We start from the raw sequence: 22533 nt of genomic DNA, 5'->3' as shown, positions 1-22533 counted from the left end.
CAGGCTTTTAAGACCCCAGACGCTACTCACCAAGGTAGAATGTAGAACATTGTCTTTATAAACTGTGTTATGCCAATTGAGCTAGATGTTCCCGGGACCATGGTCCCCACAGCCCTCCACCCAGCAATCCAGTCCTAGAGGAGGGTATATTTTAAAAACTGTTTTAAGACCCTAAATTTTGAGTCTATGCATATCAAAGGACCATCTATTGTAAGAGTTCCTACGGAGAGTCCATCTGTATTTAAAACAGGTGGTATAACTCTACTCTCTTCTTTCCTCTTCTCTCCTGACCACATCTAGCTGTGGTCCTAGGAGTTTTGAAACAGTCTGCTCTGGGAGTGGTAAGATCCAGTATAATGGATGGGATAAAGTTAAATAGCACCATAGGCCTGCTGAGTTTGTCTTCTTCTAACTATCCTTATTTAGGTGTTAAGAAAAGTGCAAGGGGAGGGAAGGGAGAGGAGGGAAGGAGAAGAAAAGGGAGGAAAGAGCAGAGAAGGGGATATAAGGGAAGGAAAATAAGATAAGGGAAGGAAGAAGGAAGAAAGGAAGGAGAAAGGTTAGAATAATGAAGACAAATTATAGTCGATTCTCATCATTTGCAGTAGTTATGTTCTATAAAGTTGCTGCAAACACTGAATTAGCAAATACTGAACCATTCCTCCCAAGGGAAATACTGGGTTAGGTTCCTGTGAGCCTCTGGTTGCCACATTTTCATCAGCTGACGAATACATAACCTTGTTTTATGTGTGCTTCTGTGTAGAGACATCTTATTTAATATATATTGTTGATTCATTAATATTGAACTCATGGTCAACAGCACTTTAGCTCAAGCCTTAACAGAGCTCATCTAACACATGTATTTTCTCTATAAGGCAGAGCTCTTCTTGCTCTTAGGGACACAAGACTACACTTCAGCACTACCCTCAGAGGGCATTTAAACAGTGAAATCACCAGCAAAAAGCACAAAAATACAGAAAGAGTGGCGCTAAAGAGACTACAAAGAGGACACTCGTTTATTGTATGAGAGCTCAAACAAGAAGGCAGAACATCAGCTTGTTCGACCTCAGCTGGGAACATGCGCATTGGGCAGCTCAAATTTTCAGCCACTCAGTACATGTCTGTGAATGACTGTGAAAGTGCCTTAAGTATTAGTGTTGGGGTTATAAATGAATTTTATCAAGTAAGCGAATTCACAGATACGAAATCTGCAAATAATGAAGATCAATTGTATTTCCATTCTCTAGGACAGTCCCTGGGAAACCAGGCTCAGTGAATGCCTCGCTGCTAACTAACCGTGTAAGGCCCAGAGTGCCTGTTTAAAACTTTCAGGTCAGAAGTGGCCAACTCAGATGCTTGCAAGAGCTATGCGGATAATGTAAACAAGTACATTAAGCCGGGTAATACCACAAAGTGGTAGAGATGGTGGGAAACCAGAGAGTATCTGCCCTGTCTAAAGGCAGCAGCAGCTACTCAGCCACTCAGGTCCAGCCAGCTGTTACTATGTGGAATGGCAGCCACATATGGTCAGATCTTCCCATTTTCCAAGAAAAGCTGGATGTCATTTTTTACATGAAGTTGTAAACTTCAATTTAAAAGTATAAAGTTTCTATGAAAGTGATTTCTAAAACCCTCCCTAGACCAAACAAAATATATGTATAGCTGACCCTGCAATAGGGCTTAATGCTCTTGCTTAGGCTAACTGACTTGAACCTAGGGAGCAGATGCTCATTTATTTGCCAAATATTTAATGAACTCCTACTATAAGCACTTGACTACTAAACAAAAGGTTGGCAGTTTGGACCCACCCAGAGGCACCTTGGAAGAAAGGCCTGGCAGTGTGCTTCCAAAAAGTCACAATCTTGAAAACTCTATGGAGTGCAGTTCTATTCTGCACTTATGGGTTTGCCATGGGTCGGAATCAACTGGATGGCAACTGGTTTGGTTCTACTATGTAGCAGGGCATTTGCCCTCCTCTAGTTAAGGAGATATGGCCTTTAGACAGTAGGAGAGAAGCCACAAGGTAGAAATCAGTAAAGCCACAGCAGTACAGAGAGTAAGTGTGGGCCAAGTTCAGAAGAGGGAAAAGATTCCTGTCATTGAGGGGATTAGGGGCAGTTTTGTGGAGGGAGTGAGGATTGAGCTCTGCTCTGAGGAAGGGTAGCATTTAAAGTGGGGATTTCTGGGAGGGAGGAGGTAGGACAAATGTGTGGAGATGAGGATGGGCCTGATGTGCTCAGAGGCGTAAGAGAGAAGACCAGAAGACTATGGTGCAATATAGACTCAATGTTACTCATACAATTTGTTGCTGTTAGTTGCCATGGAGTCAATTCCTACTCATGGTGACCCCATGTGTGCAGAGTAGAACTGCTCCATAGGGTTTTCAAGGCTGTGACCTTTCAGATGCAGATCTCCAAGCCTGTCTCCTGAGGAGCCTCTGGGTGAGTTTGACTGCTAACCTCTTGGCTAGTAGTCGAGTGCTTAACTGTTTGTGCCACCCAGGGGCACAGTATAGCTGTTCTGTTGCTAAGTAAACGAGACTAAGAGGCTATAAAATCTGTATCTTTGTGTCCTGGTACTAATAATGACAAGAACAAATCTAAATGGCACTAGTTGTAGGAGCCCTGGTAACGAAATGGTTAAGTACTTGGCTGCTAACCAAAATGCTGGTGGTTGGAACTCATCCAGTGACTCTGCAGGAGAAAAGACTTGGCGATCTGCTCCCATAAAGATTACAGCCTAGAAAACCCTATGGGGGCAGTTCTACTCTGTCCTATATAGAGAGTCAATAAGAGTCAGAACCAACTCAAGGGCATACAGCAACAACAGCAAAGCACTAGTGGAAGAAGACTGGGTGTGCAAGGGGTAGTAGACAGAAATGGTACTTTTGTAGCAAAGTGAGAGAACTAACAAATTGTCAAGGTGACGATAAAGGAATATGTGGCCATGTCCACCTCAGGGGCATAGCGAGAGTAACAAGCACCCAGGGGCAATCTCTAAATTGAACCCCCCCAATTTGAGCACCTAGGGCAATCTATAAGTTTTACCCTCTGCCCCCCAATTTCAAGATGAACAGACTTGGATAGGGCGATGCATCAGCAGAAACACCGTCCTCCCTCTTGGCTGGCTGCCTCAGTCAGTCAGGCTCCTTCATATTCGTGGGGTCTCAGAATGTCATTCTGTGCCTCGTCTGGCACCCCCTTGAACTTGAGCCCAGGGACAAGTGCCCCCTTCTGCCCTTCCCCTTGCTATGCCTCTGGTCCACTTAATGCCACTCCTAATAATTACCTGAGATACAATTTCAGATTTCATTTGTAAATGAAGGCAGTTTGGGTTTGGAACACGAGTAGCTCAGACCACTGTTGGTTACAAAGCCCCGAATAGCACAGGAAGTGGGTTAACTTCACACCCAGCATCCTGGCATTGTTCTTTTGGCTGACAAAACACAGTTATCTGCCAGATTACAAGAGATCCTCCTTGGTTACATTACCACCTCTTTTTTAGTCTGCTCTCTCGTCATCCTAATCTAATGGTGCTCCGTATAACCACCATGCTGAGAGTGATTTTATATAAATTACATGGGAGAGGAGCCAGTACCAGCTTTCTCAGTAATTTACACCACAATAGCAGCAGCTAAACCAAAACAACAACAAAACCCATTGTTGTGGATTCTGAGTCATAGCAACCTTATAGGACAGAGTACAACTGCCCCAAAAGGTTTCCAAGGAGCAGCTGGTGGATTCAAGCTGCTGACCTTTTGGTTAGCAGCCGATTTCTTAACCACTGTGCCACCAGGGTTCCAACTAGCAGCAGCTAGGAGGTGCTAAAAACCCACTGCTGTCTAGTCAATTCCAACTCATAGCAACCCTACAGGACAGAGTAGAACTTCCCCATAGGCTTTCCAAGGCTGCGATTTTATTTTATTTTTTAAATTGTGCTTTAGATGAAAGTTTACAGAGAAAATTAGTTTCTCATTAAACAATTAATACACATACAGTTTTGTGACATTGTTACCAACTCCGCAATGCGTCAACACTCTTCTCAGTCCTAGGTTCTCTATTTCCATTCCTCCAGCTTTCCTGTTCCCTCTGGCCTTCTCGTCCTTGCCCCTGGGCTGGCATGCCCATTCAGTCTCGTATACATGGTTGAGCTATGTGTATTATTGTTTGTTTTATGGGCCTGTCTAATCTTTGGCTGAAGGGTGAACTTCAGGAGTGACTTCAGTACGGAGTTAAAAGGGTGTCTAGGGGCCATACTCTTGGGGTTCCTCCAGTTTCTCTGGTCTTTTTTTATGAGTTTGAATTTTGTTCCACATTTTTCTCCAGCTCTGTTCAGGACCCTCTATTGTGATCCCTGTCAGAGCAGTTGGGCACCATCTAATTGTGGTGGACTCAGTCTGGTGAAGACTGTGGTCATTGTGGTCCATTAATCGTTTGGATTAATCTTTCCCTTATGTCTTTGATTTTCTTCATTTTCCCTTGCTCCAAATGGGGTGGGACCAGTGGAGGATCTTAGATGGCCACTCAGAAAGTTTTAAGACTCCAGATGCTACTCACCAAAGTAGGATGTAGAACATTTTCTTCATGAACTATGTTATGCCAATTGAGCTAGATATCCCCCAAGACCATGGTCCCCAGCCAAGGCTGTGATCTTTACAGAAGCAGACTGTCACATCTTTCTCCCATGGAGAGGCTGATCGTTTGGTTAGCAGCCAAGTGCTTTAACCACTGTGCTACCAGGGCTCTTTAGAAGGTGCTAGTCATTTATAAATAGGCTCCTAACACAGCATGTCGGCTTTTAAAAACTGAGAACAGTTGAAAATGTTCCCGATTTCAGAACATTTTTGCTGCCAGTGTTACAGTATGAAATTATAAGTCAACAAAATGCTTCCTCCTGTGCAGGGATAAAAAGTTTATCAAGGCTATACACCAACATTAGGCAGATGGGTGTTGCTATGAGGATACTGGTTATACATTAAAGGGATTTAGAGTAGTCTACTAAGTTTTATCTGACAGATACTAGCCTCACTGAGCCCAGAAACCAAGGGAAAGTCTTCAATTTTGGGAACCATGTCACACCATTTCTGTACTCCCTCATGGATCCAATCCATTCTGCCTTTGATATGCTTTAAAGTTGACTCAACCTGCCTTTTTCTCCAGACTGCAAAAAAGAAGAGCTGACACTTGCATAGCCCTTACTCTGTGCCAGGTATTGTTTCAAGTGCTTTAAATATGAGGCATATACACATATTAACACATATAATTCTGCAACAACAATATGAGGCAAGTCTTGTTATATTCTTATTTTATACATGGTAAAATTGAGGTTAAGTAAATTACCAGATAACACAACCTTGCTTGCCAAAAATGAAGACGCCTTAAAGCACTTGCTGATGAAGGTCAAAGACTATAGACCTTCAGTATGGATTACACCTGAATGAGAAGAAAACAAAAATCCTTACAACTGGACCAATAAATAACATCATGAAAAATGGAGAAGAAATTGAAGTTGTCAATGATTTCATTCTATTTTGATCAATAATCAACGTCCATGGAAACAGCAGTCAAGAAATGAAAAAACATATTGCATTGGGAAAATCTCCTGGAAAACACTTGTTTAAAGTTTTAAAAAGGAAAGATGTCACTTTGATGACTAAGGTGATTCTGACCTAAGCCTTAGTCTTTTCAATCACCTCATATGCATGCGAAAGTTGGATAATGAAAAAGGAAGACAGAAGAATTGATGTGTTTGAACTGCGGTGTTGGCAAAAAATATTGAATATACTGCAGACTGCCAAAAGAACAAACAAATCAGTCTTAGAAGAAATACAATCAGAATGTTCCTTAGAAGCAAGGATGACTTTGGACACATCATCAGGAAAGACCAACGGCTAGACAAGGACATTGTGTTTGATAAAGTAGAGGGCCAATAAAAATGAGAGAAACCCTCAATAAGATGGATTGACACAATAGCCACAACAGTCTCAAATACACCAGTAATCATGAAGATGGTGTAGGACAGGGCAACATTTCACTCTGTTATACACAGGGTTGCCATGAGTTGGAGCTGACTTGATGGCAACTAACAATAACAACTTGCCTGTGTTGACACAGCTGGTAAGTTGCAGGACTGGTATTCAAACCAGGGGTTCTGTCTACAGAGCCATGCTGTTGACCACTTTTCCTGGCCACCTCCCTGGCAACCTTCCACCTGGGCCAGGGGGAGTTCTGGGCTTTGGGTAAGATCTGACTGGAAAAAATTGGGCATTTGGTTTGTCTTTGCATTAGCCCTGCACTTACTGCAGTTATTTATTGATCTTCCTCTTCCTCTGTCTTCATCTCTTGTTTCCTGTTTATTTAACTAGATGGCCCCGTGCACTGCACAGGGGAGGGAAAGTTAAGCTTCTGCCTGGTTTCCTGCTGGTCCTGCTAAGGCAGCAAAAGTCACTGCCATTTTCCATTTAGCCAAGAACTTCTATCTTACCTGATACCAACCCTGTATTTTATTATCAATTGCACTCTACTTCTACAGAACACAAAACTCCTCTCAGACCCAGTTGGGTTTGGGGTTTTGGAGTCAACTCTATGGTACCAGTCGTCATATAATAAAAGCCAATGGTTTGTATATGTTTACTGCAATCGGCTAAGTACATACCTTATTGGCTGCCATGGAAAAGTATTTGAAGGCAGTAGCATTATTTTGGGGTGCTGCAGCATTCCCCTCTAAATACATCTAGAAAAAAACATTAAAAGATGGTGTAAAAAACTAAGGAATTGGAGGGCAATGAAAAATATTTGAAACTAGACACTACTGAATTGTATACTTTAAAATGATTAATTTTATGTTATGTGAATTTCACCTCAATTGAAAAACCTAAGGAAACTATCTACTCCATACATTCTGGAGTTACCTTGTACAAGGGCAAAGAGGTGGACCATGCTTGTGTTTTCTCGTATGTTTCCTTGCATCTAAGTTTATTGTATGTAGCACTTCTGCAAGCAGGGCCCTTGTCCCTCTGGTAATGCAAATTGGCTTCAGAGAGCCAAGAGAAGCACTTGGGACGTAGATGATCTCTGAAGGAGAGAGAAGATCCCTCTCTAGAGGAACTCCTCACAACAGCTGATCAGGGACCTCCCATCAGATGTGGTGGAAAGATGGACTTCGGTTGGCCTGGAGGTAGTTCTCATCCCAGGGGTGGAAGGAAACAGGCATCTGATTGGGCTGAGGTCTATACCAAGTGCAGTCTCACATGCACAACTAATATGGATCTCCTGGTACATGCCAATGGGGGAGGGCTCTGGGCTACACTCAGCCAAGGAATCATGGGGCAGATATTCTTTCAGGCCTACTTTGGATGCCCCAGATAAAGGCTGCGGTTGTATGCGGCTTCTTCCTAACCCGTAATCTAAGACCACCACCCTCAGGGAGTTATTGCTTGGTAGGCAGTGAGCTTCTGTTAAAGGTGATGGAAAAATTTGTGATGGCTGCACAATCTGATAAATGTAATTAATGTCACTAAATTGAACATCTAAAAAATGTTGAAATGGAAAATGTTTTGTTATATATATATATATTTACCACAATTAAAAAAAAGAAAAAAAAGAATACCACCTTATGTTTGCAGCTGAATGCCCCACCATGAAAGAGGCCTGCAACCCAGTCACCCTCCACTGGGTTCAGTTAGTTGGTATCATTTATTTTTTCAGTTTTTAAGGTAGTCATAAAATGAAAATTATTGATCAAGATGAAGCATGTACCTTTCCTATAAACGCCATGGCATTCGCACTCCCTGCCTTTGCTGCCTTTAGGAAATAGTATAATGCTTTCTGGGGAGGAAAGGATAAGCATTATTGACAGTCATGAATATATGCAACAAAATGGCTTTTTGAACCAAACTTTATTTCACTCAGCATACATTCAACAAATATTTATGAAATGCCCACTTTCTTTAAGGCACTAGTCCAAGCACTATTTCAACTATAAACCTGAATGTTGTTGCTGTTACGTGCTGTTGAGTTGATTCTGACTCACAGAGACCCTATAGAACAGAGTAGAATTGCCCTATAGGGTTTCCAAGGCTGTAATCTTTATGGAAGGAGCCCTGGTGGTACAGTGGTTAAAATGCTTGACTGCTAACCAAAAGGTTGGCTGTTTGAACCCACCAGCCACTCCATGGGAGAAAGATGTGGCAGTGTGCTTCTGTAAAGATTTACAGCCTTGGAAATTCTATGAGGCAGTTTTACCCTGTCTTATAGGGGTGCTATCAGTAAGAAGCGACTCGATGGCAGTGGGTTTGGGAATCTTTATGGAAGCAGACCGCCACATCTTTCTCCCACAGTGTGACTGGTGGATTCAAACCATCAGCCTTTCGGTTAGCAGCCAACTGCTTAACCACTGCACCACAAGAGCTCCTATAAACATGAATAGTGGGAGTTTTATGGCTACACTTACATATATACATAAGTTTAGAATGTGAAGGCTTGTTTTTCACATTTGGGTAGGCAAAATGGTCATGTGGTTATGCACTTATTTTATAAGGAAATCTGTTCAGTGGTCAGGATTGGTTATGCAGCATCCTATATGTTTATAGGCAAAATAGGTAAGAACAGATGCACCTGGCTGCCTACTGAGACCAGGTCTTTCAGCAGAGGTGAACTTCGGGCCAATTTCTTCTAAACCAAATTGAAGGAGGCTAGCAAAGCATCTGATTCCCTCTAGGCCATAACATTAAATGAAGTGCTCAGTCTGTACTGCATAAGGGCTGACCTTTTCCCTTCCTGCTCCATTCCCCAGGCCTCATCCTGACCTTCCAGAAGGTTCCCTCTGAGACCACAGGTAGTAATAAAAGGAATCAGCCCCAGGAATGAGACATGAAGACACTTTCCAAAGTGCCTTATGAGGACATAACTCTTCTGCTCTTTTAAAAAGCCCTGATGTTCAAGGCTTAAAAAGGTTGATGTGCAAGGATCTGCTTCTTCCCAAAGAGGAGAGAATGTGTAAGAAGAAGTGCACGTGGTTCTTTAATATGGAACTTTGCTCTAGAAAGGTTGCTAACTTATTTCAGAACTACACCCTTGTTACTAAAGTCAGTCTGCCTTGTGGACATAACACAAAATGTCACCAGTGCCAAATCTCATCATATCATGCATGCATGCATCCGTCCATCTCTTCCTTTCTTCATTAATTCTTTCAAAAAGTGTATTGAACCTACTATATGTTTTTTATTATGTTAGGTATTATAGGTGATTCATAGATGAACAAAAACACCATCCCCACATATCTTCCATAACAACGCTGCTAAGAAGAAAGGAATATATGTAAATAACAGTAAGATAGGTGACAGATGAGACAAAAGGAACACCAAAACATCAGTGGGGTACAGAATAACAGAAATTTCAGTCAGTTAAGTAACAAGTGTTTTATAAGCTTTTTCTTACCTAATTTTCACAACAGCAATATAAGGAAGCTATTATTGATATTATTATTGATATTATTGACTCCCAATCTTCAATATTTAGTGACACTGAATCATGTTAGTAGTGAATCCAATGCCCATGTACTTAAGTACTCTGCCTACATGGCATAAAGAAGGGAGGGCTGAGATGATAAAGGTCTCATGAAAGATGGAGAGGATTTGCCAGTGCACAGGGCATCACAGGCTCGGGGAATAAGACAAGCAAGGGATTGGAGATGGGAATTTCCAAGGTATACCCAGGCAATAGTAATTATTTCAGTACGGCTGAAGTAGAACATCTGAAAGCAAAGACTGCAAAAATATGATGGTGCCATATAATAAGGTCTTGAATACCAGGCTAAGGACTTTGTATTTAGTAGAAAATGGAAGCCACTGGAGATTTATGAGCATAAGGGATTCTTGAAGCAAATGCTATCTAAAATGTCTAGAATAATCTAAGTGTAAATTAGATAGATGTTGTAGCAATGCATGATTTCCCAAATTAGAGAACATTAATATAAAAAATAAAGATATTTCTTCTGAATGTCTCTTCGGAGTCAAGTCCCAAATATGCCCCTAGGTAACTGCGTGATCTGTGCAAGTCACAATATCGCCAGGCCTCAGTTTCCTCACTCAGTTTCTCCTCCTCTGTGCTCTGAGGGAACCTTGTTCTGTCCCTGTCTTGGCATGCACCCGTTTATTTGTCTGCTTATTTTTCTGTCTCCCCCGGTGTTAAATCCTCTGTATTTAGCACAGTCTCTGCCATTTATTAAGCACTCAGTAAATATTTCTGGAAAGAATGAATGTATAAATGAATGAAAAGATATGTTTACAAATTCTTAAAACAAGGGGAACTGGATTTTAATCTAAATGGTCCCTTCAAGCTCTATCATTCTATTATTATGATTCTATGAACTTACTTTCAAAGTCTACTTTTAGAATTTGCCTCTCAAATATCCTGCAATAGAAAGTTCTGGAAAAAAAATACCTCTGGGAAAATAGATTTAAACTTGACAAAATTTAAACTTAAAATAAATTATTCTATGGAAGCAAATAAAGACTCCCAATCTTCAATATAATGATCCCATAAAGACCAAAGGGCTTGAAGCTCTAATTTCCCCTCACATACCCTTTTACTCCCATGGCTTACTTGACATTTCAGATCTCTTTTCTTTTTCTTTAAATTTATCTGCACTTAATGTTATTATTTCAATTGTATAAAAATTTATTAAACACTGACTATGTGGAAGTACTATGCAAGTTGCTTTGATGGATACACATAATTGCCAATCTGAGCTTTTACTCTCAAACAGTTAAGATCAAATATCCATCCATCCATCCATCCATCCATCCATCCATCCATCCACTCACCCATCCATCCATCCATCCACCCATCCAACCATCCATCCATTCACCCACTCATTCATTCACCCACCCATCCATTCACCCACTCATTCATTCACCCACCCATCCATTCACCCATCCATCCATTCATCTGTCCATCCATCCACCCATCCATACATCCACTCATCCATACAGCAACTCATTCATCCATTGATCCAATATTTACTGAGCACCTACCATCATACTGAATTGATTTTAAGATGTACATTCCCCCCCCCCATTTTAATCAGGTCACTTTTTACTATCAGTGCATCCTATAATTTATATTGATTTTATAAATGACTAGTTTTATATAAATTATAAATTTTATATTGTATAGTTTTTAACAATTTCTTGGTAGAACATAAAGTAATGGTGTGACTTAGAATTGATGATGTCTTGAATAGGATGAAATATAGTATGTCCCAATTATTATGCTAAGTGAATTTTGATTGCTTGAGCCCACTTCTCCTTTTTTTAAAAAAATGAGCAGAGTTTTTCATTGGTTTTGGAAAATCCCTAGTTTTATTTATTTGTAACATTTTCCCCAGAATGGAATGCCAAGAAAATGTATTGTTCAAAAAACTTTTATGAGCACTTCGTTTATTCCAGGCCCTGAAAAGGGATAAATGGAGCCCTGAAAAGGGATGATATCAGCTTTTATTTTTAATGGATGGCAGGGTAGACAGGGCAGTTGCCTTAACATATTTGATATTATTCCTCTGCCAAGTTTAATTTAATTATACCTTATCCACTTTAATGATATGCACCCAAACACCCCATTTTCCTAATCCAATTCATTCTGAGTCTGTATATATGTAGAAATGCAAACCATATTAAAATTTATGTGTATAAAATCAAGATAATGTCATCAAGAATTACATATACAATACTTTTCAATAATTAAGAGTTTGGCAATGGGAGAGGGTGAAAATGTTGCCTGTGGTGACAATTTATGAGAGGGATTAATTCAACCAAACAGCGAGGAGGAAAGAAAGGCAAGCTAGTTGTTTCTGGATATTTTAATATTAAATTTGTTGGGCATAAAACTGGGGTATCATTTATATTTAAAAAGTATTCGTGATAGGCATTTTCTTGGTGGGTTGAAGCATTAGCATCCTGGCTCAAATGGTACTTCTCAGGCTGAGAAGCAACATACAATGCTTAAGATGCCATCATTTATTCAATAAATATTTACTGAGCACCTAATATATTCCAGGCAGTATTCTGAGCACAGGATACATAGCAGTGAGCAAGACAAACGAGAACTTACCAGTTTTATCCTTTTACCTCCCCTCTCTCCTTTGTTGGTTCTGGTGCAACTAAACTGTGGTAAGTTGCAAAAATTACCACAATACTTTGCAGCATCACCCATTAAGAGGAAAGGTCTATTTTCCTACCCCTTGAATCCTGGCTGGACTTGTGGACTTGCTTTGGCCACAAGAATGTGGCAGGAGAGATCTATGAGTTCCAAGCTTAGGCCCCAAGAGATGCCTGCTCTTGTGTTCTTAGAACACTTTGACTGCCGTTGAAAAGCTTGGGCCAGTCTGCTGGAAGATAAAACCTTGTGGAGAGAGGCTCCAGTCATCCTAGCTGTCACAGATGAGGCCACATAAGCCAGCCCAGATGTATGAGCAAGCCCAGGTAACTCCAGATGTATGAGCAAGCCCAGCCAAGATTAGCTGAGCCTGGTACATCCCAGAAGAATTGCTCAGCCAAGTCCAGCCAAAATTGCTAACCTGTAAAAATCAAGAATTAAATAAATGGCTGTTATTTTAAGCCACCTAAATTTGGGAGTGGTTTGTTAAGCGGCCAAAGTAACTGATACACAAACGAATCAGTCTTGTGGTTTGAGACTGGAAGGGCTCTTGGCTGGAGCCCTCCATGCAAATTCAGGTTTATTTGCTGGAATCTCTAGATAGGAAGCATGAGGCCCAAGTCACTATTAGAAAGTTAGAGTTGAAAGAACTCTGAGACATTATGTCATTCCTTCTTCTGCTTTATAAACTAGGAAACTGAAATTTTAGAGTAGAGGTTTTTTGTTGCTCAGTCATAGGAAGTAAGGTTTAATGGAGAGAATACAGGCTTTGAATGCTGAAAGTCTGAGTTCAAATTCTGCTTCTTAATAACCTTACTTCTCAGCTGTGAGACCTGAAGCAATTTACTTCATTTCTCCAGCCCCAGTCCCTTGTCTGTAAAGCAGAGATAATAAAACTTCTGTAAATGAGCTGTGGAGTGTCAAAGGCACTAGAACAGTGTCTGGACTGTAGCATCTGCTCCCTCTTTTTGTTCTCCCTCTCAACCAAGATGAGGAAATGGGAGTGCAGGGAAGTTGGTGAATCAACTCCCTCATTCAAGGAAATAAGAAGCCCACAGAAGAGCCTTTGCTGCTACAGGAACGAACACCTGGGACTACTCCCATCCTGGGATTACCAGTGGATTACCCTTCATCCTCATCTGAAGGCAGCTACCACTCTCATCTGGTCTTCACAGTGGCTGAAGCTGACCAAAAAGTACTTAACTTTAAAGGGTTTTATTGTACTGTACAGAGATTGGTGTGTCCTCTCTATAGCTATAACAACAATTGTGAGGATGGTGCAGGACCAGGCAGTGTTTCGTTCTGTTGTACACAGGGTCGCTATGAGTCGGGACAGACTCCACAGCACCTAATGACATCAACTCTATAGGTGAAATTTGGGTGCTTTCACACCCTGACAAATTTCACGTTTATGGAAAATGGGGACTCCTTCCCAGTGATGAACCTCATGGTTAACAAAAGAAACTCAGTGCAAGCTGAACTCTAACATTGGAGTAATAATACTGTTTATCCAGAACTTCTCATCTAAGAAGTTAAAATGTTGGTTATGATTAGGATAAAAAAAATCTTAAAAGGCAAACAATTTGATACGTATATATTTACCACAATAAAGAAGTAAAAACCAAAACAAAACAAAACTGAAGCCTTTCAACTGAGATGTCTCAGGACGTACACGCTTACTTAAATTGCTGCCTATTTTACCACGTTTCATAAAATTAACTTTGACATTTACCTAATGCTTATTGTATCTCATATAAATACAAACCAGTGTACCAAAGCAAAAATTCATAAAATAAAAGTGAAAATATAAAGTGAAATGGAAATGAATCTTCCATGTAAAAGCCTTATAAAGTAGTTATTTCTAATGCTGAGCCACTGGTACTATGAATAGGGTACGTGTTACCCCAAGACAATAAGCATGTGGCATCTAGAAAATGACAAGGGTTGCAATATCTTTTAAAAAGAATCTCAGTTACTTCCTCAGATATGTGATGATCTAGGGTCTTGAAACCACAACTAGAATCTAGACAAGACCTCATCCCGTGACTCTGTAATCTTATTTAGGGGATCCTTTGTAGGCCAAGTTTGCTTTTTTCTCCGTTATGAATCTGAATTATTTATCAATCTTCTAACCTCACTGGGATAAGGTAAGGTTAAGCAAAATGATGGAAAGGAGCTTTGCAAATTTATAAAGATGCCTAACAATCTTTCTAATTATATCAAAAGCAGACTGTCCTCTGTTCTAGCCAAATGGGGATGAGGCTGGTCCTCAGACTCCTTAGCAGCAATCTCCCAGGTGGACTTTCTGCAGCTGGTCTTTGGGGAGGGAAACTGTCCAATGCCAGCAGATGGGGGCATTCCTCTTACCTCACGCTAGCCCAACAATGTGTTTGGGTAGGAAGGGGTTAGGTTCAATTGGAACAAGGACACTTCTCTGCCCAAACTGCTCCACCCAAAGCCCCTACCACTTTGCACTTGGAGGCAGGTAGGAAAAATGCTCTCTCTGGTTTACTTTGTTCTTCCTCAAAAGCTGGGAAGCAGATCTAACTGAAGTTGCAGCGATGGGCTTTCCCTAGCAACTCTGCCAGCTTCTTCTCTCTCCCCTTTCACTGCCTCTGCCAGTCCCTCACAATGTTGCTGCACACCCTATATGGCTGAATCTTGAGAATGACTTACGTAGTAATCCTGATCTAGACCTTTCCTCCCAATTAGATGTAATTGTCCAAGAGATACCTAGAAACAATAATTTTTGAAAATGATTTTAGCAGTAGCATTAATTTGAATAAGCAAATAAAAACATATTAACTGTTTTTGCTATAGTAGGTTGGCTCAGTTTGATACAGTTGGCATATCTTAAAAGAAGCAGGAAAAAAGACTACATTTCTTATCGGTTACTGGGTTGCTGATGGGCATATGGCTTCTTGGTGGTAGGATGCCAACTTGTACGGTAATGCCTGGGCACATAATCCTGGGAGCCTTTACTCTTGGCTTTCAAAGCTCACACAAATGCGGCCCCATTCCCAAAAGCAGAACATTTCTAGATCCTTGAGGAGTCCATTCTTATTAAAACAAGCATCAGATGGTGCTTTTTTCTAAATTAAAATCTAGGTTTTCTTTTAAATGAAATTTTTGTGATTAAATGTAAAAAAAAGCCATTACTGTGGCAACTGACTCTCCCATAGACCACAGGAACTGCAAGTAGCAGGGGACAAACGAGAGGAGTAGAGAAGACAGGAGGGGGTGTCTCTTCCTTTCCCACCCAGCTCGAGGCATTGTTAAACCCTTCAGGACTCAGAGAGAACCACGCCCCTTGTAATTTTCATGTTCTAAAAATTCAAGATCTTCAGTATACATTACTTGTATCTGAACATCTCCTCTTTCTGCCAAAAATTTATAGTATTGATATATGTCCCAATCCAAAATCTCACTGTTAGAACTCAGATTTTCAGGTCTTTCGGTGAGTCTCACTTTTTCCACTGGGATACCTTCAGTTTTTTCCAATTTGTCAGCAACTGTGAATAGAAACAAGCCAGAGAACAGCCAGAATACACAAGGTTGCAAGAGATAAAAGTCAACTTAGAGAAAACATTGTTAGGACTACCATCCTTAAATTGTTCAGAAATCTGGTCCACTAAGAGAAAGGGAAGATCCTCGGAAAATTAAAATTTGCTGATTTTTGTTTATATGATCCTGAGAAAAGGGCACGAAACCTAGCTATTCTTTGTAACCCATACAAACATTGTACCAATAGACATTGGATCCTACTGAAGATCTTGCCCCAGAAGGTCCAAGAAAAGAGGAGAGATTTTAGGATCAGGTAACTGACACCCTCTACCATTGACCTTTCCTGGGACTGAAACTAGAAAATGAGAGTAATAACTGCTTCTTAATTGCTTTCTATGGATGGTCTGAAAATATAAAAATAAGTAGGCTTGAATACACCTATCAAAGTGTGCAGTTTGAAATATATACAGAGTGATGCTAGCTTCATTAAGCATATGAAATGATCTTGTTACATATAGCATCTTAAATTCAAAAGTAGTTTCTTTTTTCCTCCTTCTTTTCTCAGATCCTAATAGTACCAAAGATGTGTGGTTAGACAGCATTCTGATTACAGAAATTAACCAAGTGGACTTAATCTTATTCACTTCTTGGAAGACTTTTGAAAACTATTATGTTCAGAGATGTTACAAGATAAAATGTTAGATACAACTTTGAAAACGATTCTAGGAACATATATTAACCGCATGTTCTATTTTTAATAGACAAAGAATAGGGGCAAAATTGTTCTCAAGTGCAGTGATAGAGATCTCTGATGTTTGAGCCTTATATTTATTTCTTTAGGAATTTTTAACAAGTAATCCACATTATGAATGTTAGAATTAGGAAGACTGCTTAATATTTATTTGCGTTATATTCAAATTGTCAGTTTAAGGAAAGAATATCACAAGAATAAGTAAAAGAGAACTGTTTGGGGATATGTACTAAAAAAGAAAAAAAGATGAGCACAATCATTTAAAACCTTTGAAAAGTAACTATTAAGGAATCAGAAACTTTATAGTGTATTAAAAAGAATGGCATTATAACCTATGTTAAAAGTATAGTTTTTAAAATATTTAAAATATTTTCATGTACACTGGATTTATTGATTTATTTTTTAACAGCTTGGAAAGTCTGTTTATCTTAAAATAAATTACGTGGATTACTCACTATAATCTGCCACTTTCTTGTAATGATTTAGGGCAACTTCGCAATTCTGTAGAACATTGATTCCTGACAAATATCTGTACCCCTAAAACACATGCATATATATTCTTAATATTATGACAATGCTGCATTTGTAAGACACTTATTTAGCCCCAAAATACTTAATTTACAAACCAAGATCATCTGGGACATCATGCTTCCTCCAGCACTTCCAAAGGTGTAATATATTAGTGCCTAAAAGTAAAAAAAAAATATATCTATGTATCTATATATATGTATGTCAAACCTTAAACATTTTTATTCCTAGCTCAGCAGTGAACCTTGAGCCATTCCAAAATAAATTCCAAATTTCACTCTCTTCCTCTATAAAGATGACCGTAATTTATGGGGACTTACCAAGCTCTAGAGTCTGTGATAAGGGCATTGTATATGACATTTTACTTAATCATCACAAAAGCCCTATGAAGTAGATATTATCTACCTTTGATAAAAAATTTGGAATACAGGGACAATGAGAAACTTGTCCACTACTCGTCTGTCAGTTTGTCTTACTGTGGTGGCTTGCATGTTGCTTTGATGCCGGAAGCTATGCCACTGATATTACTAGCAGGGTCACGCATGGTGGATAAGTTTTAGCAGGGCTTCCAGACTAAGACAGACTAGGAAAAAGGACCTGGCAATCTAATTCTGAAAAAATCAGCCAATGAAAACTTTATGAATAGTAGTGAAACATTGTCTGATAAAGCGCTGGAAGACAAGCCCCTCAGATTGGAAGGCACCAAAATATGAGTGGGGAAGAGCTACCTCCTCAAAGTAGAGTTGACCAAAATTAGGCGGGTGGAGTAAAGCTTCTGGAACCTTTATTTGCTGATGTGGCATGACTCAAAATGAGAAGAAACAGCTGCAAATATCCATTAATAATCGGAACATGGAATGTACAGAGTATGAAACTAAGAAAATTGGAAGTCATCAAAAATGAAATGGAATGCATAAAGATTGATATCCTAGGCATTAATGAGTTGAAAGTTACTGGTATCGCCATTATGAATCAGACAAGCATATGGTCTACTATGCTGGGAATGACAGATTGAAGAGGAACAGCGTCATATTCATTATCATCAAAAAAAAAAAAAAAAAATTCAAGATCTCTCCTAAAGTACAAAGCTGTCAGTGATAGGATAACATTCATACACCTACCAGTAAAACGAGTTAATATAACTATTATTCAAATTTACCCAACAACCACTAATGGCAAAGAAGAAGAAATTGAAGGTTTTTTCCAACTCAGCAGTCTGAAATTGATCAAAGATAAAATCAAGATGCACTGATAATTACTGGTGACTGGAATTTGAAAGTTGGAAACAAAGAAAAAGGACTGGTAGTTGGAAAGTATGGCCTTGGTAATAGAAATGATGCTGGAGATTGCTTGATAGGATTTTGCAAGACCAACAGCTCACTCATTGCAAAAACCTTTTTTTCAACAACATAAGTGGTGGCTATACACGTGGACCTTGCCAGATGGAATACATAGGAATCCTATTGACTACATCTGTGGAAAGAGATGATGGAGAAACAATATATCATCAGTCAAAAACAAGGCAAGGGGCTGACTGTGGAACAGACCATCAATTGCTCATATGCAAGTTCAAGCTGAAGCTGAAGAAAATTAAAACAAGTCTATGAAAGCCAAAGTAGGACCCTGAATATATCCCACCTGAATTTAGAGACCATCTCAAGAATAGATTTGACGCATTGACTGAAAACCAGACGAGCTGTGGGATGATTTCAAGGACATCATACGTGAAGAAAGCAAAAGGTCATTAAAAAGACAGGAAAGAAAGAAAAGACAAAACTGGATGTCAGAAGAGACTCTGAAACTTGATCTTGAAAGTACAGTGGCTAAGGCAAACGAAAGAAATGATGAAGTAAAAGAGCTGAACAGAAGATTCCAAAGGGCAGCTTGAGAAAACAAAGTAAAGTATTATAATGAAAAGTGCAAAGACCTGGAGTCAGAAAACCAAAAGAGAAGAACACGCTTGGCATTTCTCAAGATGAAGAACTGGGGAAAAAATTAAAGCCTCAAGTTGCAATACTGAAGGATTCTATGGGTAAAATATTGAAAGATGCAGGAAGCATCAAAAGAAGATGGAAGGAATGTACGGAGTCACTGTACCAAAAAGAACTGGTCGATGTTCAACCATTTCAGGAGGTAGCATATGATCAAGAACCAATGGTATTGAAGGAAGAAGTCCAAGCTGCACTGAAAGGAATATTGAAAAACAGGGCCCCAGGAACTGACAGAATACCAATTGAGATGTTTCAACAAACGGATACAGCACTGGACGTGCTCACTCTGTCTATGCCAAGAAATTTGGAAGACAGCTACCTGGCCAAATGACTGGAAAGGATGCATATTTGTGCCTGTTCCAAAGAAAGGTGATCCAAGAGGATACAGAAATTATTGAACACTATCAATAAGATCACATGCAGGTAAAATTCTGCTGAAGATAATTAAAAAATGGTTGCAGCAGTACATTGACAGGAAACTGCCAGAAGTTCAAGCCAGATTCAGAAGAGGATATGGAATGAGGGATATCGCTGCCAATGTCAGATGGACCTTGGCTGAAAGCAGAGAAAACCAGAAAGATGTTTACCTGCGTTTTACCGACTATGCAAAGGCATTTGAATGTGTGGATCATAACAAATTATAGATAACATTGTAAAGAATGAGAATTCCATAACACTTCATCATGCTTGTGAGGAACCTGTACATAGACTCAGAAGAAATCATTTGAATAGAACAGTGGGATACTGTGTGGTTTAAAATCAGGAAAGGTGTGCGTCAGGGTTGTATCCTTTCACTAATTCAATCTGTATGCTGAGCAAATAATCCGAGAAACTGGACTATATGAAAGAAGAATGCAGCAGCAGGATTGGAGGACAACTCATTAACAACCTGCGATATTCAGATGACACAAACTTGCTTGCTGAAAGTGAAGAGGGCTTGAAACACTTAATGATGAAGAGCAAACACTATACAGCCTTCAGTATGGATTACATCTCAACATACAAAAAACAATCCTTACAAATGGACCAGTAAGAAACATCATGATAAATGGAGAAAAGATTGAGGTTATTAAGAATTTCATCTTACTTGGGTCCACAATCAATGCCCATGGAAACAGCAGGCAAAAAATCAAACGATATATTGCATTGGGCAAATATGCTGCAAAAGACCTCTTTAAAGTATTGAAAAGCAAAGATGTCACTTTGAGGACTAACGTGCACCTGACCCAAGGCATGGTATTTTCAACTGCCTCATATGCATGCAATCACAGACAACAAATAAAGAAGACCAAAGAAGAACTGATGCCTTTGAATTAAGGTGTTGGTGAGGAATATTGACTATACCATGGACAGCCAGAATGAACAAATCTGTCTTGGAAGAAGTACAACCAAAATGTTCCTTAGAAGAGAGGATGATGAGAAGAACTGAGACTTTGTCTCACATACTTTGGACATGTCATCAGGAGGTACTGGTCCCTGGAGAAACACATCATGCTGCTAAAGTACTGGGCCAGCAAAAATGAGGAAGACCCTTAATGAGATGGTTTGTCACAGGGGCTACAACAATGGGCTCAAACAAAGAAACAATTGTGAGGATGGCGCAGGACCAGACAGTGTTTCGTTTTGTTGTACATTGGGTTGGTATGTGTCAGAACCCACTAGAGGACACCTAAAACAAAAACAAGAAACTTGTGGTATTAGAACCCTGAATTTTCTCCGACTATTGAACTGTTGCTTTTAACCACCATGAAGAATGAGCCCCTTTACTTAGAATGGACTCTTTATTCAATGTCTTTTTTTAATATATATTTTTAAATTATTTTTTTATTGTGCTTTAGGTGAACATTTACAGAGCAAATGTTAAATTAATTAAACAGTTAAACATTTAACAATTAATACACATACTGTTTTGTGGCACTGGTTGTCAACCCTGCAATGTATCAATACTCTCCCCTTCTCAACCTCAGGTTCCCCATTTTCATTGGTCTAGTTTTCCTGTCCCCTTTTGCCTTTTTGTCTTTGCTTTTGGGCTGGTGTGCCCATTTAGTCTCATATACACGGTTTAACTACGTGTTATTTTTTGTTTTATAGGCCTGTCTAATCTTTGGCTGAAAAGTGAACTTCAGGAGTGACATCAGTACTGAGTTAAAAGGGTGTGTCTGGGAGCCATACTCTGAGGATTTCTCCAGTCTCTGTCAGACCATTAAGTCTGGTCTTTTTTTGTGTGAGTTTGAATTTTGTTCTACATTTTTCTCCCACTCTCTTCGGGACCCTCTATTGTAATCCCTCTCAGAGCAGTTGGTGGTGGTAGCCAGGCACCATCTAGTTATACTGGACTCAGTCTGGTGGAGGCTGTGGTAGTTGTAGTCTATTATTCCTTTGGACTAATCTTTCCCTTGTTTCTTTGGTCTTCTTCATTCTCCTTTGCTCCAGATGGGGTGGGACCAGTAGATGTATCTCAGATAGCCGTTCACAAGCTTTTAAGACTCCAGACACTACTCACCAAAGTAGGATGTAGAACATTTTCTTTATAAACTATGTTATGCCAGTTGAGATAGATGTCCCCCAAGACCATGGTCCCCAGCCCTCAGCCCAGTAACTTGGTCCCTCAGGGAGTTTGGATGTGTGTATGAAGTTTCTACGACTCTGCCTTGTTCGAGCTGTGCTGACTTCCCCAGTATCGTGTACTGTCTTACCCTTCACCAAAGCTACCACTTATCTATTGTCTAGTGTTTTTCCCTCGTCACCCCTCCTTTCCCTTGTGACCATCAAAGATTGTTTCTTTCTGTACGGAAACATTTTCAGGAGTTTTTTATAATAGTGGCCTCATACAATATTTGTCCTTTTGTGATTGACTTATTTCACTCAGTATAATGCCCTTCAGATTCATCCATGTTGTGAGATGTTTTGCAGATTCATCATTGTTCTTTATCATTAGGTAGTATTCCATTGTGTATATGTACCATAGTTTGTTTATCCATTCATTTGTTGATGGGCACTTAAGTTGTTTTCACATTTTTTCTATTGTGAATAATGCTGTAATGAACAAGGGTGTGCATATGTCTACTCATGTGATGGCTCTTATTTCTCTAGCATATATTCCTAGGAGTGGGATTCCTGGAGGATATGGTATTTCTATTTCTAGCTTTTTAAGGAAGCGCCGTATCACTTTCTGAAATGGTTATACCATTTTGCATTCCCCCAGCAGTGCATAAGAGTTCCATTAATGTCCTTAAAAAAATGTCTTTTCAATATTCTTGAAAAAATAAAAGGGCCTTACCTTGGCTTGATCATATTCCATTCCTATTCCATAAGAAGACAAAAATCCTAATGCCTAAACCCCAAAAGAGAAAGCAGAACTCAACAAGTCCATTTATTTCACAATTATTCTTATCTATATTAATAAAGGATATTCTAAATGTCTGCTCCATAGTAATTTGCATTCTTAATTTATATCCTATACCATAACAAAGTGTCTTTTTACATTTTTTTTAAAAATACTGCAACCATTTGAGAAGGTTACAATAATGGGAGTTTTATACAAATGTGTGAAAATAGACTAATGCTTACTGTACTTTAGTGTAAATTATAATAATAAAACTTA

General features: G+C 39.5%; 1 protein-coding gene across 1 annotated transcript in view; it reads right to left on the bottom strand.

Annotated features, from left to right (window-relative positions):
• SEL1L2 (SEL1L2 adaptor subunit of SYVN1 ubiquitin ligase) overlaps positions 1-22533 on the bottom strand; it is a 152467-nt gene that overhangs the window by 25821 nt on the left and 104113 nt on the right. The window contains exons 6-12 of the mRNA XM_004376458.2: positions 22210-22263; positions 17037-17096; positions 16866-16947; positions 15513-15667; positions 14832-14888; positions 7758-7826; positions 6655-6732 (exon numbers count right to left, since the gene is read on the bottom strand). Of these exons, the coding sequence (XP_004376515.1) occupies positions 6655-6732; positions 7758-7826; positions 14832-14888; positions 15513-15667; positions 16866-16947; positions 17037-17096; positions 22210-22263 (555 nt within the window). The remainder of the gene's footprint in view (positions 1-6654; positions 6733-7757; positions 7827-14831; positions 14889-15512; positions 15668-16865; positions 16948-17036; positions 17097-22209; positions 22264-22533) is intronic.

This window comes from Trichechus manatus, unplaced genomic scaffold (genome assembly GCF_000243295.1).
Source record: "Trichechus manatus latirostris isolate Lorelei unplaced genomic scaffold, TriManLat1.0 scaffold00042, whole genome shotgun sequence".
Classification (NCBI taxonomy): Eukaryota; Metazoa; Chordata; class Mammalia; order Sirenia; family Trichechidae; genus Trichechus; species Trichechus manatus.
Note: the sequence above shows the minus strand (reverse complement) of the source record. Positions and strands in the feature narration are given on the sequence as shown.